This window comes from Microtus pennsylvanicus, chromosome 3 (assembly GCF_037038515.1).
Source record: "Microtus pennsylvanicus isolate mMicPen1 chromosome 3, mMicPen1.hap1, whole genome shotgun sequence".
Taxonomy (NCBI): Eukaryota; Metazoa; Chordata; class Mammalia; order Rodentia; family Cricetidae; genus Microtus; species Microtus pennsylvanicus.
Window position 1 is genome coordinate 89,795,897 of NC_134581.1, and position 16,631 is coordinate 89,812,527.

A 16,631-nucleotide genomic window follows, 5' to 3' on the forward strand; every position below is an offset into this window, starting at 1 on the left:
TCATATCACCCATTGCCAATTGCCCTTAGGAGCAAGGCTATCCCACTGGGTAGCCTACACTCTCTAGTAGTCCCATGCTCTGCCTCCACCTTCTGGCCTTTCTTGGGATATAGAGTGCGCTGAACAACACCTTTCCTGAGAGGATCCATGGCCTAGCATAAGCTTTAGAATTGCATTGAATATTGAATTTACAGGTTTACTGCTGTTGGATTTCTTCAACTCACATGTTTGTTTCTTCTTTTTGCTATACTTACTTACTTATGTATTCTTTACTCTCCTCTACTTCCTACCTCACTGATTTTTTTTTCTACTGTGTCAGGTAATTCCATCTCCATATATCTCAGACACATAGACACACACTCATTTTCTCTCTTTCTCTCACACTTTCAGAAATCTAGACAAAGATGCCAGGAATGTGTCTGCTGGACTTTTGACATAGGGTCTGATGCCATCTTCGGGGCCATGGGGAGGGCAGAGTCATGGACATGACATTCACGTACTCTGATGCTGGCCTGGCTCCTATTTTTATCGTGGCATGGCTCTGGGCATCTAGGCAGGGAGCTGGTCCAGCTTCTTCTCATTCCTTTACTCTCTACATCAGAGCTCCAAAATAATTTTACCCCTTACCTTGGCTGGGTCTTCCTGCCCCAAGCCTTCTACCATCAATGGGGCACAGTGCATCTCTCCTTCCCTCAAACCCAGACTAGCTCTGAGTGCTTTTCCAGTTTCCTAAATCCAGCTCTGATGCATACAGGGAACTGCTGTATTTCTTATGTTTTCAGACACGAGAAGTTTGCACAAGCTGGCTTCATGGTTCCTTGGCTTAGACTGCTATCCTCACTCCCCTTTCCTCCAAATAAGGAGCTCTCCTCGTTACATAATTGGATGTTCCCAGCACAGAAGCTGACATGAGGTCAGCCACGCATGCGTGCAAGACTTGCCTTTGACTTAACGATACCTTTTTTGGGCAACTAACTTCTCTTGAGCTTCCCTCCCCCACTCCCTCCACACCATCAACAATCAAGGGAGATTTATAAGCCTGGCACAGATTAGAACTCCTCCGAAGTTGGCTTAGAAGGAGGGGTCATGGGGTTGGATTTACTCTGTCTCCCCTGCTCCGCCTTTGCCTGTAGCCTTACAGAGAGTGCGCTTACAACTTGGCAGGAGTCCCTGGAGTCCAAGGCAGTTCTGTATATAGGTCTTTTAAGGGAGCAGGGAGAGTAAAGGAAGCTGGAAGCTGGAGAAGGAAGCATGAAGCACGTCTGCTTGGAGATAGCGAGCTGGAGGGTGGAATGTCAGGACGTCTTAAGGGGGCATGGCACCTACATCTAGGTGGCTGTCCTATCCTGGATACCCAGACTGCATAGTGGTCAGGACAAGTAAAGCTGCAACAGCAGCTAGCTGTGGCCAGGGACAACCACCAAGCTTCTTAAGGCACATACAGGACAGGAACTCAAGCGCCCTGAGGTTTCGGATGGAAATGTGGGAGTCAGTCATGGGGACCCTAGGACCTCATACATCATCCCTTGTAGTGGAGTCAGGGTGGGCATGGTGTGTGTGTGTGTGCTGCTGCTCCAGGAGGGATCCAATTCCCAGCTTCTTTGCTTACCACACAAACACGTTTTTAAAAATAAAGTCCCTGGTCTAGGGAAGAGATGGAGGCTCATGTCAGAGGTTCTCCTTGCTCCATGTAGACATGGACATCCAGTTTGGAGTCTATGAATACCTGATAATCTCTCCCAAGGGAATGATCCCCACTCTGAGCAGTGATTTTTGGGGGTGATTCTTGACCCTTGAAACCATGGGGCAAAGGTCTTATCCTGAAAGTTAAGAAAATTACTATAGATTAAAAGTGTAAAAATGTGTTTTAGATTCTGCATATGTTATTTATGAACTTTATGGTTTAATAACTCAAATTCCTTACAAGCCATAGATTTTTCATATTAGAGGTGGGAATTATAACACTTTCACAGAGCTCTTTAAAAGGATTAAACTATAAAATATCCTCAAAGTGACACATATAATGTCTGAGTGAATTAACTTCTCAATAGACATTTGCTGCATAGTAACTACACTTAAGCCAAGAAGATTATCCACTGTGATACTATGGATCCTGAAGTGAGCCCTGTTTTCTTCATGTCACCACACATCTGGAGACTTGATGGAAGACTATGGGCCATAGGGCTCAGGTCCCTAAAGCTTTTGGGTGGAGGGAAATGTTCCTTCTTCAAAGGCCATAAGCCCTGCCCCCTTCCTCTTATTAAGAAAGTGTCTAGAACATTATAAAACTAGAATGGATTCTGAGAAACAAATCAAAAACACTACAAAAAGACGGGGAAATGATTTATAGGCAATGAGAGGTCCTTGTGGCCCTTGAACTACCAGTGAAGGAGCAATTTCTCAATCTTAGCACTAGAGGCATTTTGGGAAGAGTATGTCATTGCTGTGTGTGCTCTGGGTAGGGGAAGGAAGGAGTGCAGTGGGGGGTGCTCTGTGTAACATAGAAGGAAAGCAGCATCAATGTTCTTCACCCACCAGATGCCTGCCAGGAGGTGTTTCTACCCTCCGCCCCTATTTGACAACCAAAAACTTCTCCAGTGTTGCTAAATGTCCCTGGGAACAAAAGAACCCCATTGAGAATCACTGCTTTTGGGAAAATGGATAATCTATATAATATACTATCAGAAGAATCACTGTCAAAGAGGACGAGCAGAGGATTCCTCAGTTTCAGAGTCAGTGAGAGAGGATGCCATTACAAGCTCCACAGAACAAATGAAATCTGGTCTTCAGTATCTGAAAAACGTTTATTACTATGTCAAGCATGAGAGAATGGGGAAGGTCATAACAATGGATAAGAAATCAGCCACAGGAACCTCCACATTCATAAATTTTTCAAGCCACCTGTGAAGCTCAGACAAAGCTAAGATACAAGTCTTGAGTTTCTCTCTCTGTTTTACCATCCTGTAAGCACTATGTCCTAGTAAGAGAAATGCTCACTGCACAAAGGTGAAAAACAGAACATATGCATAGCAACAAAGATTCATACCATACAACAGATTACAGACAAGCCAGAAACCATAAGCCACAGAGAGACAGAAGACACAGGAGAGAAGTGAAAAACTGAAGTTTGGGCTCACTCTTGGTCAAATGACTCCAAGGAGAAGTACTTCGATAACTTTTCTTAATGTGATACCAACACATGCTTGGTGACTGAGATAGTCGCTAATGTATTTAAATTGACTGCATTTTGGTGCCCTGTGTGAGAAATCTCTAATGTGTTGAACTCATGTGCTGAAGCAGGCAGACTGAGTTAAAGTACTCTAAGAACACAGGTATTGTCTCTAATTCAGTGTGCTAGATATGTCAGAAATCTTAGAGAATTGGATACATTCAAACTTTGGTCAAGGTGGTTACTAAAGGGCTTCTATAGGGGCTTCTTCCCCACACCCCTATATTAAGGAATCTACCTTCTACTGAGTTCATGGGTTTCTTGGATGCGATATTACACCTTCCTAGTATAGAGACGAGTTTCATGTCCAATTTCTTAGCAAACTGAGGCTCTAATGTGACGGAGAGCTCAGCAATCTTACCTTTGAACTAGAGTTCCAAAAATAAGGCGGAAGAACTTCTGCATGCTTTCGGTACACAGCCATTTCCACTGCTCCATTAACAGCAGCAGGATCAGATCGAAGGCCGTGTCGGCTAACTCTGTCTCTGCTCCTGCGGGACAAAGGTATCACAAGTAACCCTTCCTCTTTCAGAGCTTTAGGTAGCAGCCAGGTCTTCTCCAGCTTCATGTCATCATCTTAGAGTTTTGAGATCCCTCTGCACAATATAAATCAAGAAACACTTGTATCTAGATCATCGAGCTCTATGCTCTGTATGGTTTTCCAAATTTTTTATGTTCTGATGCTGTTTTCTCTCCACAGGTTTTTTTTTTAATCTTATTAACAAGCTTTACACTTAATTATTTTGCTTATCTGGCATCGGTTTCCCCTTCCTCTGTCTCTCTCTAAGACACTGACTCCATTCTACTCCGAATAGGGGCTCACAATGGTGACTAACTAGAATTGGCAAGGCCTTGTCCCTTCCACTCGCCCCCACAGCAAATGATGGAAAAGAGTGGGCAGATCAGGAAAAAGAGCTCGGCTTCATTCTCCTGCAGAAAACCCATCTCCATTACACAGAGCTGTGGGGTTGGGGTCCAGAAGGCTTTAGCGGATTCTGAGATAACATGTGGTTCTAGAAAGAGTACCACACCTCTGGTAAAATGCCATGACATTTACCAATTTTTTTCCTATTTGGAAGACGTGAGGGGCCACAGATGAGCTCATGTTTATGCTCTGCTGGAGTGACCTGAACATCTGTTTACTGGACAGGAGCATCTCTTCTCTAAATCTGTGCTGAGCTCCCACGTTATGCTGATGTCTACGATGATTAGGGGAATCCTGGTACTTCTGCTGTGAGTAATGTTATCACTATTATTTTCAATGCTCACTCTGCTGGTCTACACTCACTGGAGATCTCTGGAACAGCCTGTGCCAGCTTTCCTCTTCCAAGGGTGTTCCAGAATACAAATCACTTTGGATTTGGGCAGATCTGTTAGAACTGAATCTCACCTTTTTTTAAACTTTGCCCAATACCTATTTTTGTTTTTCTGTGCTGTATTTCAAGGGGGTGTGGGAAATGATGAGTTGTTTCCCATTCATTTGCTCAAAGGTGGGCTATTCCTCCCTCAGGAAACAGCCTCCTCACTGCTACCATCTCCTCAGCTTGAGCATTTGTCTGCAGCTGCCACCCTGTGGTTACATCTAGTCATAGCAGTGCAAACAAGGAGCCACAAGGGCCTCTTAAGAACAAGATAAACTCTCTAACACACAAACACTAATAATCAAGACAATGAATGCCTCACAAACATGCCTGAAGGCTGATATGACTTAGGTAATTCCTCAGTCAACGGAGGTTTTCCTCTCAGCGCCTGTGTCTCGCTGACAATTACAGCTGCACAGGATAGTAGTAAGACCCATCTGTCACATACTTAAATTGAGGACCACACAGTAGAAGCCAGGTAAGTTGTTCTTGGGCACCTGGGAGTAAATATGAAATTAGTTCTTTCATCCCCCTCTGATCTCAAGATTTTTGATCATTTAGTCTTTGAGGGGTCTTTGTTTTAGTTAATTAATATAATTCTTTTTTTTAAGTTCTATGTCACAACATACTAAAAGCTAGGTTCTGACTCTTCCTCTGTAGGGAACGTTTGATCTTCTCCTGGGAAGAAAATGCTCTTCTCTCTTTTTCCCTGCAATGGCAGGAAGTAAAGTAGGACCAGATCTGAGAGAAGATGAATTCTATGTGGTGATTCTGTGGTCTACCCATGTGGAAACGCATGCTATTTGATATTTAGGCATTACTGATACATGTACAAAGGCAGAAGCTGACAGTCAGGTTGTGACAGTCCCTTGGTAGGGGGGGCACACAGTAAGAACACAACCTATAACGAAATATCCAGAATGATGTAAAGGAACCCAAAAAGGGACAGAGAGAAAGAAACATCAGGTAATTGGTACCACAGACACTGAGGGAGGGAGACGTCTAGAAGAAGACAGTAGCCCCTGTGTCAAAAACAACACACTGATACTATGCATATATTATGTATGCAGATTTTTCCCTGCTGCTTGACTGGCTCTGAGGACCATTTTTCCATCTTACCCAGCTCTGGCCCTAGCACCTCTAATTCTGGAGGAGTTCAAAACATGGATCTCTTGGCCGAACACAAGAGAAATGTCCACCTTCCCTAAGTCCCAGTGGACTTCTCCCTGGATCCTCTTTGAGAAAGCAAAGGTCTTGTCACTCACCTGGGTCACTGTTGGTGAGTTCTTGGGCTACTACAGCTGTATCCCGCAAACAGTTATCCACACATTCTTTAGGGACTTGTTGGGGATCTTTATCTGGGACATCTGCTGGCTGCATTTCCAGTAACTTTGTCTGCTTCTCAATGAAGGATTCCATCCCAGACATGGACAGGATCTCTGACTCCTGGAGAAACAGTCAGTGGCAAAGATCACCAAGAATGCAGGAGGTAGAATAAATGTAACATCTAGGTTTCCTATCTTCCACCTACAAAATTACAATGGGCACAGAGCCCACTAACCCTAAGTCACTTCAGGAAAGTTCTCACACCTTACCCAAGTTGCAAGTAAAACTAGCCTGCTCTGGGACAATCACTTTTGTACACTGTTGGTCATCTGTTCTCATCGAGAAACTGGTTTCCCTTTTTCTTCTCATCCTATCATTATTATCACAAAGCCATTACCATACGAAGCCAACTTACCAACTCAGAACTGAGAATTCTAAAGTACTCAGAGGAAACACTGTTAGCATAAAATTTCCAGACCCAGATATCAGCCAAGTCCTTGACCAGGGCACCTGATTCTTATCTGACTTCAGAGAAGCCTCCTACATAATATATCTGCAGAATCAAAACCTCAATTGTGATTCTAGCAGTTCTCTTGGTTTGCTCTTACCGCATTGCCCTCCTGCAGACAGTAGAGAACCCTGTCCTGCACCTCGGCTATACTCAGCGCAGGAGCAATTTTACTGGAGGAGAACCTCAGTCTGGACCTGACACAGAGACAAAGGTAGAATGAGATGCAAGTCAAGATCATAGTCCCTATAAAAGAGTCTGGTAAGTATCGACAACACATTAAAGCAGAAGCATCCATTCTTACTCCAGGGGGACTTAGTGTGATCACAACTACCTGGAAGATGGGACCCCAAAATCCCTCAAACAACGTATACCTGGTAATTCTTCAAATAGTGCCATATTTATGCTATTTCTAGTGCATTTATGAAAGGATTTTTTTCAAGTAAAATAGTGCTTAGTCTGTCATGGCTACATTCCCAGAGCCGTGATGACAGGTTTGCATAAGAAATCTGTTGAACAGATTAACAGACAAATATCATAGACTAAGGTTTTTTGTTACTGTTTTGGTATCTTTTTGGGACAATCACTTGTTTCCCTTATACTCCAAACAAGACTGGACAATCAGTTGCAAATGACAACCACAACAGGCATCGCGGTTGTTGTTTCATATATGAGCGTAGCTGGAAGGCTAAGTATTGAGACTACGGGGATGACTAGAGATTAAGAGCATCCACTGTTCTTTCAGCACCCATGTCAGGTAGCTCATGCCTATAACTCCAGTTCTAGGGGATCTGATATCCTTTTCTGTTCTCTGTGGGTACCAGCGTGCACCACACACACACACATAAAAATAAATAAATCTTTTTATTTTAAAGCCTGCTATAAGGATAGTATTGCTGGCTCTTAATATGAACATAAAAATGAAGACAACCAGTCAGGTACATATTCATTTAAATTCTCTCTCTCTCTCTCTCTCTCTCTCTCTCTCTCTCTCTCTCTCTCTCTCTCTCTTTCTCTCTCTCATGAACTACATTCACACAATGCTTTCAGTAGAGTTAGGGTGCATGTGTTGTTCTTGCCCCTCCACATGCTGGCGTGGAGTGTTTCCAGGGACCAGCTGGGACATCAATGTGGCAAGAGCAGCAGCAGTCTACCAGCTACTAAAGTACACCCTGCAGGATTCCATTCTAGTCCTTTCCTGATTACTGCTAGAGTAAGTAGTCTCTGAGCCAAAGTTTCCGGAAATGATGGCAAACAAATCAATTGTAAGTCTTAATTTAATTCTTACTAGGAAAGAAATACCTCAATTTCTAGAAAAAGAAGAGTATTAAGCCTTTAGTTTTCCCTTCTAGTCAACAACTCCCAGTGAGTGGGCCCAGGGTTCCCTGGGTAGGAGCAAACACTCAGCAGTACTGCCTACTCAGACTCCCTAGGTACAGTGCTGTGGAACCCAGCCTCTGGCCTGGCTAAGAAGCTGATGGGTACCATGCACCTCCTCTCTTCTAAGGTTTGAGAATGGAATGGGGCTTTGACACTTGAGGACAGGGGCCCTGGACCACTGAAGGGCTTCTCACTTGCTAGCCTTCTTGCCTTCTGTCTGGGGCTTGCTTTCATTCTCGGCTTCACTCAGCTCCTCTGTGGGGCTCTGGGGTTCAGAGCGAGGAAACGCTGTCTTCAAGGTGTCCACAATCGCACTCACCACCATCTGCAGGGTTGGAGGTACAGGGTCAGTATGACTATGCACATTCCTGATGGGCAGTGAAGGAGAACAGAGCCATTATCTCTCTGTGCTTTATACCAAAGGATGAAGGATGCAGACATCCACAGAGCCTTTGAGAAAACTGGACAACAGCCAGTGACAAGAAGTCTTTTTCTCCCTGTCTAGAACAATCTTTTCTTCAGAGTAAGACAAACAATACCACGGACAAGAAGCCAAAAGCAAAACAGGGAGAAATAAAAACTCAAGCAAGTTCTTCACACTAGAGAACACATTCAGTTAATATCTTTCTTTCTTTCTTTCTTTCTTTCTTTCTTTCTTTTTTTTTTTTTTTTACATTAAAAGGTGATTCCTAGCTTCCAAACTGACAATACCATCACCAAAGTGTGACTCAGTAGAAATTACAAAGGCATGTAAGGGGAAAAATGAAGATGATAAGAAGAAAGGAGAAAATCCAGTGTAGCAGCTTAAATAATATAAACATGTTGCAAGGATTCATAGAGTAATAAGTTGGGTTTATAGTCAAATCAAACAATTCTCTTCTTTAGGTACAGAAAGAATAAAAATCACACAGGCTGGTAGTTAAGTTATCTGGAATTGCTATAAAGAAAAAAACCTATCTGTGAAAAGTAAGACTCATCTACAGTTTTTCAGAGTAAGTTGACATGCATATATTTGCTATTAAAGGAAGTGTACAAAGGAGAACCATCAAGGGAAAGGAAGTAAGCAACGGTAATGAATGCCCCACAGGAGCACAGCCTGTTCAGCCAAGACACACTGGACAACCAGCACGACCACAGGAAACACCAGGAAAAACAAACCAGGAAGGGAACAGAGGATGGAATGCATGAACATAAATAATACTGCTTATAAAACACACCTTGCAGGCTGGGAAGATGGTTCACTGGGCAAAGTCCTTACTCATGAGAACCCAAGCTCAGACTCCTAAGTACCTATATAAAAACTGGGTGTCATGATGCATATCTGTAACTCCAGTGCTGCTGGTCTGGAGGCAGACCACACAGGCTTGCTAGCCAGCCTAGCTAGAAGAGAAATTGAGGTTCAGTGAGAAACCTTGTCTCAAATATATATATGATGCAGGAAGACATTCCATGTCCTCCACACACATGCGTGGGTGAATACACTGGTGTGCATATGCATATACATGAAATTTATTTATTTATTTAATTTTCTTTCCTGTCTCAGGATTGTAATTGAGGGGAGGGCCTTTATCTGTGCACTCCACTTTGGCCTTATTGGAAATTAGCACAGTGCCTTGCTCAAAATTGTCAGTCTGGCTGAACATGATGGCATATGTCTGTAATCCAAGCATTTGGGAGGCTAAGGAGGAAGAGTTGGAGACCAATTGGACTATACTGGTAGTTCCAGGCCAGACTAGGGTACAGTGAGATCCTGTCTCAACAAGCCCAAAACAAAGAAACAGGCAATAACAAAGCAATTTCCCCATAAGGAAATAAGGAAAGAACCAATGAACACATCTGCTCAGAACTCCAGGGGTTTTACCTACTTGATCCCTTCTAATTTGGGATCATAATAAAGAATGTTCCCTAATATCTACCACATGAAAATCCAGCCAGAATCAGGAGGCATACCTCCTACAAAGAATTCAGTTCGCTTATAAAATTGCTGATGATATCAACTGAGGCTCCAGTGTACTGTATTCCCCAAGTATGCTTCCCTTACCATCTACACAGGTGCTGAGACGCCCTCTTGAAGAATGTATGGTTCTCTGTACATTCTGTTCTCCAGCAGAGGATCACTACACCAACCCAGATTAATGTTCTGGCTTAGAGCTCTCTGCTGAGTACCCAATAATGTGAATAACTTATCTCTCCAAAGAGAGCCTCCTGCCACCGTCAGAGGTTCACGTCTATCCTCACATGCTTCTAGTAGCACAAGACTGCAATAACTCCTGCTGGTACATATACACATAGTGTGAGGGTACTGTCTTCTAACCACTGCTCACCGTGACTCAGCAAGTCGATGATCCAGCCCGTATTTAGCAACAGGTCTTGAAAATTTTAGTCCATGTTCTACTGACCCTCTATGCTTCCTCTACCTATGCCCTTATTTTCCCAGCATGGTCTCCAGTCTAATAAACACGTCATACTTGCAGACAGGAAGAATGCTGAGCACAGTAGCTCGGCTGTTACCTTGTCTATTCTAGAGACCATGAATGGCTTTTTGACAAAGGCGATCCGAGCATCTGTATTCAGTGCAAGGAACTCCTGCACCTCCTCGCTGTTGGCAATCTCAGGAATGGCACAGAGTTGCTGCAAAAGACAAATATTTCAGAAGAAACCCTAGGCCCCAGATCTCACCACTTTGGGTTGGATGTTTTAGGGTCAGAATGTGAGCCAAGCCAGAGGATCAGATGCCGACCTTCAGGAAGGACTCCAGGAGGCTCTTCCGGGCCTCTACTCTGTCACTATCCATGTTTCCAAATGGAAGATCTGGAAAGAGCTTTTTTGGACCCTTAATATCTTCAAAACAAACAACAAATTCATCTAGTTAGCATTCATGCAGAGGTATTCCATATAAAACAGACAGAATCACTGAATATATTTCACTAGGCTTTGTTTCTAGGTTTTTGTTAATTTAGGGACTTCCAACTGTTCCCATGGTTGTGATGCAACAGTCTACTCTCATTAGTGTGAAGAGAGCACATAATGCAGTGGTTATAAGGCAGGTCCAAAGGGCCCAAGTTTAAGTTCTGGCTCCAATTCCTGCTATAATAAAGACCTCAGGCAAGCCACATGATCTGCAACTGTTGCTTTTCTGTAAGAAGGAATGATAGAATCTACCTCATGGTTACAGGAGGACATGAGCTAACACATGTGAAGCATGTAGAAGAGAATCTGACACACTTCTAAAACCTGTCCTAGTGTTAGCTATGTTATATTCAACCTATCATTTACTTAGGTGATCATTAGCATCTAGAACAATAACAACGGAAACAAAGTAGCCAGTTCCTAGCTTATTTGTAATTAAATTTTATTATATTTTAAACACTTCTCTGTGCCTTAGATGTGTCTAACTGCACACAAATGGCTTATTGTTAAAGACAGGGATATCTGGGTTATTTAAGACGGGTAACCCACAGACCTGGAAAAGCTACTAAGCTCAAGTGGTTCTGTGAGCATGGGTAGGAATGTGTAAACTACGTGGGGACAGTAGAATAAAGCACGTAACCAAGGACAACCTCAGTAAGGATGCCATCACAGCTGTTCAGCTCTAAAGCCCACAGCCTCTCAAGCAAACTCGGGGGCAAGACACTCTCAACGCTGTTTTCTCCTCCCCACAAACCCAGAGGCCACCAAGCATGCAGATCAGAGCGGCCAGATGTGATATGCAAGTTGGCATTTGGGGCTTAGGGAACTTCTGACTTTTGATAAACTTTCGTAGATCTGGTTTCTCCTCCAGGCGGGTCTGTAGATTCAAGAACTCCCGGTAGCGGCGGTTCACGGTGTGGTAGGCCAGCTGCTGTAGGCCGCTGCTGTTCTCACCATTAAGGGCTGTCTCATACTGTGGAAGGAACAGAATTATCAATGAAATCAGGGGGCTTGGGAAATTATTCAATGGTCACAGTAGAGCACTAGTAAAGGGAGAAGGCTGCTCCTTTATGCTGCTGAGCCTTCTGCATCTGACCGCCACCCTCAGTTGTAACTAACGACCCAAACTCCAAGGTGGTCAAATGAGCTGTACTTCCCAGCACCCCTTGTTTGGTCAGAAATACTTTTCACTGTTCTTTCCATTACTTCTATCCAAAACTTTTCACCCCCAAAGTAGCTATGTAAAGTTTTTAAATCCTAAAGACATTATAAAACAGAAGTCATAATACCTTCAAAAGGGACTACTACTAAATTACAGGAGTGACCTCATCAGGAGCAAATCACTTTGCCATCACACCCAGTCACTAACGCTTGTTTGGGGGAAGAATCAGCAAACCCAAACAGATAACCTTAAGACATGTCTTTGCCTGAAATGTTTTCTTTTTTGTTGCCTTGAGCAGATTAATCTTTCTAATTGTTATTCCTGGAGTTGAACTAAAATTCTTTGTCTTAGGTATATATTAGCTGTATCATTAGACATCCCATAGTGACTGGAAATGTTCTGAGGGCAGTCTACTGCCTTCATGCGTCACATGGGAGACGACACACACAGCACACGCCTAGGAAAGGAAGCACCTGAGTAGCATGGAAGCTACGACACAGGGGAAGATTCTGTGACAAAGGAGTTAAGATGCAGAGCTGCTGTGAGCCTGTGCTTGTTCCTAGCAGAAACTGATTACTCTCTGACTGAAATATTATAGGATGGCAAGTGATTTAAAATATCAAAACCAAAAACGATCTCCTTGTTGAAAGTTCTTGAGCTGGTGTTTAAACATTTGAGAGCTAGAGAGAACGAGAAATCCACTACAGCTGCGGTAAGCATGGAAGTCTTGGAAGTCAAGTACTGAGAAGAAAAAACGGGTAGAATTCAGGACAGAGCTTCCAAGCTTGGAGCACCTAGGAGCTAGGATGCTTTCTGTGGAATATTCTACCCTTGGGGACAACTTGAATTTTCTGGTAATAAGGAAAAACTGTTCTCTGCTATTAGTCCATGAATATGTCATAAGAAGAAGATGAAATAGCCAGAATCTAGCATTGCTATGTGAGCACGGGGCATGCCAGAGTGATACCTAGAATTAGGGGAACAACACGGTAGGTAACTGGTTGACAGTCGCCAGTTACTCATGACCAGATGTCTGTGTTTCCAAATGATACCTGTTCTATAAAGACCATGTGACTGATGTCACTGCAATGAGTGCAAAGGTGCATCTAATTAGGGTCACCGTCTTAACTTTAAATGTCATGTGACTTTTAAAATGCCAGGTCATCCTGCAGCTCATTCAGCAGGCCCTGCCCACTTCATTGGCTTGGACTTCCCCAGGAGTGTGTATCTAGCCCTGTGTGGTGGTGGTGCTTGGACATACCAGTACAAGGCTGGTGAGCTTCACAGAAATTCCAGAAGGCAGGTAAAGTCAACCAGTGCCTCCCACCAAGAAACTTTCTAAACTTCTTCTTCCTAATTTCTTTCTTTACAAAATACTAGTATCTTTTGCATTTTTATTATAGAAAGGTAGAACAAATATTTACATCAGAAGGTGGCAGGTTCCTTATTCCTGAGGTATTTAAGCACAGACTTGGGAACAACTATGCAGAGAAGATACAAGGAAAGTTGACTAGAGTCACAGATGTCCCCTTAAGCCAGGCTGTGGACCAATGTGTTGACTGAAAAGTTTCATTTAAAAAACAAACATGGGGGAATGGAGAAGAACCCTTGCTGCTCTTGCAGACAACCAGGGATTGTTTCCCAGCACTCACATGGCAACTTACATTTTGTTTGCAACTGCAATTTTAGGGGATCTAGACCCCTCTTCTCACCTCCACAGGCATCAGGTACACAATGCATTTACATACACGCAGGCAAAATACATACATGAAATAAAAATAAGTAAATCTTTTTTTAAAAAAATGTAGAATCTTGGGATTCATTCTTAGAAATTCTCATTCAGAATCTATCTGCCTATCAGAATCAATTTATTTAAAAAGGAGCCCAGGTGATTCTGAGGTGAAACCAGCTTGGAGAACCAACAAAAAAATCTGAACTGCAGTACTCTAACACTGAGCTTCTAGGATTGTTTGTACGGCTATGGAGTAAGAGCCTGCTCTGCCTTCCAACTTAGCCACGCGCCAGCCACCCATGTGTTTAATTAAACACAGGCTACTCTTATCTGCCCTTGCAGCATTCTGTTTACCGACTCGCCTCTGTACAGTCGTTCCCAGAGTGAATGACCACAGCCGTAGTTGTGTTACCTTCACAGTGTACAGCGTGTATGGGTGGAATCCAGTACCACTGTGCTCTCGGGCGGTGATGGTGCCAGTGATTCGAAGGTTCTGGATGACAACTGGGCCATCGGGACTGCTCAGGGGCTCAAAACTGAAGGTGGCTGAGCTGAGAGGACCAGGGGGAGAGGAGGAAAGTGGAACTGGTGGCAGGGTAGGATCAAGGGAGCTCACACCACTGGTGAGATCCTTTTCCAAGCATGAAGGTCTTGGGGGGCAGGGTTTTTCTGGCTCCTCTAATAAAGTCGTAAGAGAGGTGACATCTCCTTGCTCTACCTCCTTGTCTGCTGTGTCAATCTGGATCTCTGGGCAGTTCAGCATGGAGACCAGTAGGCCCGTGTCTGTTTCTGTTCCTGGAGCTTCCTCAGCTTCGGATCCTTCCAGACCTTCAGTTCCCTCACCATCCTTAGGCTCCAGGGCCCGGGAATCCTCTAGTGCACACAGAGCATCCTGAATCCTGTCAGAGAGGAAGTTGCCTGGGGTCATTAGCATGATGGTTTCTTTGCCCAGTTCACACAGTGGTGACTCCAGCTCCGAGTCTTCGCATAAGAACAAGGGGCCTCGAATATCTGGCTGTAGAAAATGGGATGAGTTATTTCCTATTCTTCTTTCTTCAAGCATCCCAGACAAATCTCCCTCTGCAGCTTCATGACCTTCTTCGACCTCTGGGGAGGGGGCTGGCTCGCTGCAGGTTAAGTGTACTGGAGAAGGTGCTTTTCCTGTGGGCAGACTCTCTACTTCAACAACCAGTGGCAGAGAGGTGGGCACTGACGGCTGCTCTAGGACACTGCCTGAGCCCAGGGGTTTGGTTCCTTGGGCTGCATCGTGTCTATACTTGGAAAAGATACTCACAAGTATAAGGTGGATCCAGTCAGGATCTGATAGCTTACTGATCAGTGGTAAGATCACATTGCAAGTGACGAGTTCGACTACTACGTGGCGTCCAGTCCTGGTCTCCAGGTGGGGCTTGGGCACTAACTCTTTAAGTAACAAATTCACAATGCCACGTGCATAGGTGACCTCAGTGGTAGGGCTGTGTAAGGCAGGATGGGGAGGAGTGGCCTGGCAGTAAGCATCCCACAGCTGGGAGGGCTGAACTGAACAGCTCTGCTCCCTGGCTGCGGCCTCCTTGGCCTGAATATAGCTCTGCAGGTGACAACCACAGAGAGTGAGAACCCTCTGTGTAAGAGCCTGTCTGTCCGCTCTGCTCATCCGCCTTCGAAGCTCCTGAACCAACCCCTTCATGGCTGCCTCCATTTCCGCCTCGAATGCTGGCTCCTGGCTCACTGAACGATACCAGGATAACACAAAATCTCGGATTATCATCTGGATGGTGCAGTTAATCTCCTGTTCCAGCTGCCTTTCTGCCTCGGGGCATGGAGGACAGGCGGTGACCGTGATGAACCGCTCCAGGTGCAATTGACCTGAAGCCCCTGCAACGGCACTGGCGCCTAGCCAACCTCCCAGCACCACCAACGATGCGCACAGAAGGATCAGAAGCCACATGTTGACCAGAAGGTGGATGACAAGTAGCCAGCCCAGCAAGACCCCCACAACCATCAGCTTCCGACTACTCCATAGATTACCGAAGCCACAGCTGGACTCTGGGGTAGTCTCCTGGGTAGGGGACACTGTTTCTGCCTTCATGGCTCAAAGAACAGATGGTTTCCACAAATGACAGCCACCTATTTCACTTTGGTGACAGGAGTGAGAGCATGAATTGTCCCAGAAAAAGAACAAGTCCGGGTGCTATTGAGTGAACTCCGCACCCTGGGCACTACAGGCACTGCAAAGCGACGGAGACAGCCCTGCTTCTCCCGCTCGCTTCTGTCACCAGAGCCCACCGAGTAGTCTCTTCCCATCGAGGTGAGGAGAACTTGACCGCCTTCATCACGGCCCAGGCGGAGAGTCTCTTCGCAGCCCCGCGCGGCCCACGGACACTTACGAACGCCGAAGCGGCCGGCAGATCGGGTCACATGTTGCCGGGGGTCGCGTGCCTGGACTGAGCTCCTGTCCGGAGCGGACTCATTGGGGGTTCCTTCCGACTGCCGCGGTCAGCAGCCACAGCCAGCCCCGGCAGCCCGGGCAACTGCTTTCCGCAGCCCCAAAGCGGTCAAAGCCGTCAGCCGGCCGCCAGCCGGCGACAGCTTCCGGGTCGTGGCCTGCGGGAGCGGGGTACGCTGGGAGAGCGGCACGGTGGATGCGCGCTACCTGCGCCCCCTGCTGGTGAGGAGCCGTGGTGCCGGCGGGCGCGCACTGGAGTCCGCGGGCCTGAAACCCAGTCTTCAGAACTCGCCCAGGCTCTGAAAAGTGTTGTGTGTAAATATCCCTAGCCTCCGAGGTAAACTTTCACTAATCCAATTTGTTTTAATTCCCTGGGACGCATATTTTTAGTAGCTTCATGGATTTTTGACCTCCCTGTTTCCTCCGGAAATCATTACTTTCGCCCTCTCCTATACACACCGCCCTTAAGTCCTTAAGAGCCCCATTTGTTCTCCGGAGTTGTAAAAGGTAAATATCAAGTCATATTTGTGATGTGGAGTAGGTTTCTAGTGAGCATTTTCTATGTTCAGTTACTGGA

At 45.1% G+C, this 16,631-nt stretch overlaps 1 protein-coding gene across 2 annotated transcripts in view; it reads right to left on the reverse strand.

Annotated features, from left to right (window-relative positions):
• Snx19 (sorting nexin 19) overlaps nt 1-16,245 on the reverse strand; it is a 40,876-nt gene extending 24,631 nt beyond the window's left edge. Inside the window, exons 1-8 of one of the 2 annotated variants that reach the window (XM_075966459.1) lie at nt 14,021-16,245; nt 11,549-11,687; nt 10,545-10,645; nt 10,316-10,435; nt 7,999-8,129; nt 6,525-6,621; nt 5,856-6,036; nt 3,591-3,720 (exon numbers count right to left, since the gene is read on the reverse strand). In XM_075966459.1, the coding sequence (XP_075822574.1) occupies nt 3,591-3,720; nt 5,856-6,036; nt 6,525-6,621; nt 7,999-8,129; nt 10,316-10,435; nt 10,545-10,645; nt 11,549-11,687; nt 14,021-15,697 (2,576 nt within the window). In that variant the 5' untranslated portion in view covers nt 15,698-16,245. The remainder of the gene's footprint in view (nt 1-3,590; nt 3,721-5,855; nt 6,037-6,524; nt 6,622-7,998; nt 8,130-10,315; nt 10,436-10,544; nt 10,646-11,548; nt 11,688-14,020) is intronic. The other variant, XM_075966460.1, reaches the window with a different exon arrangement.
• Nucleotides 16,246-16,631: the final 386 nt, after the last annotated feature.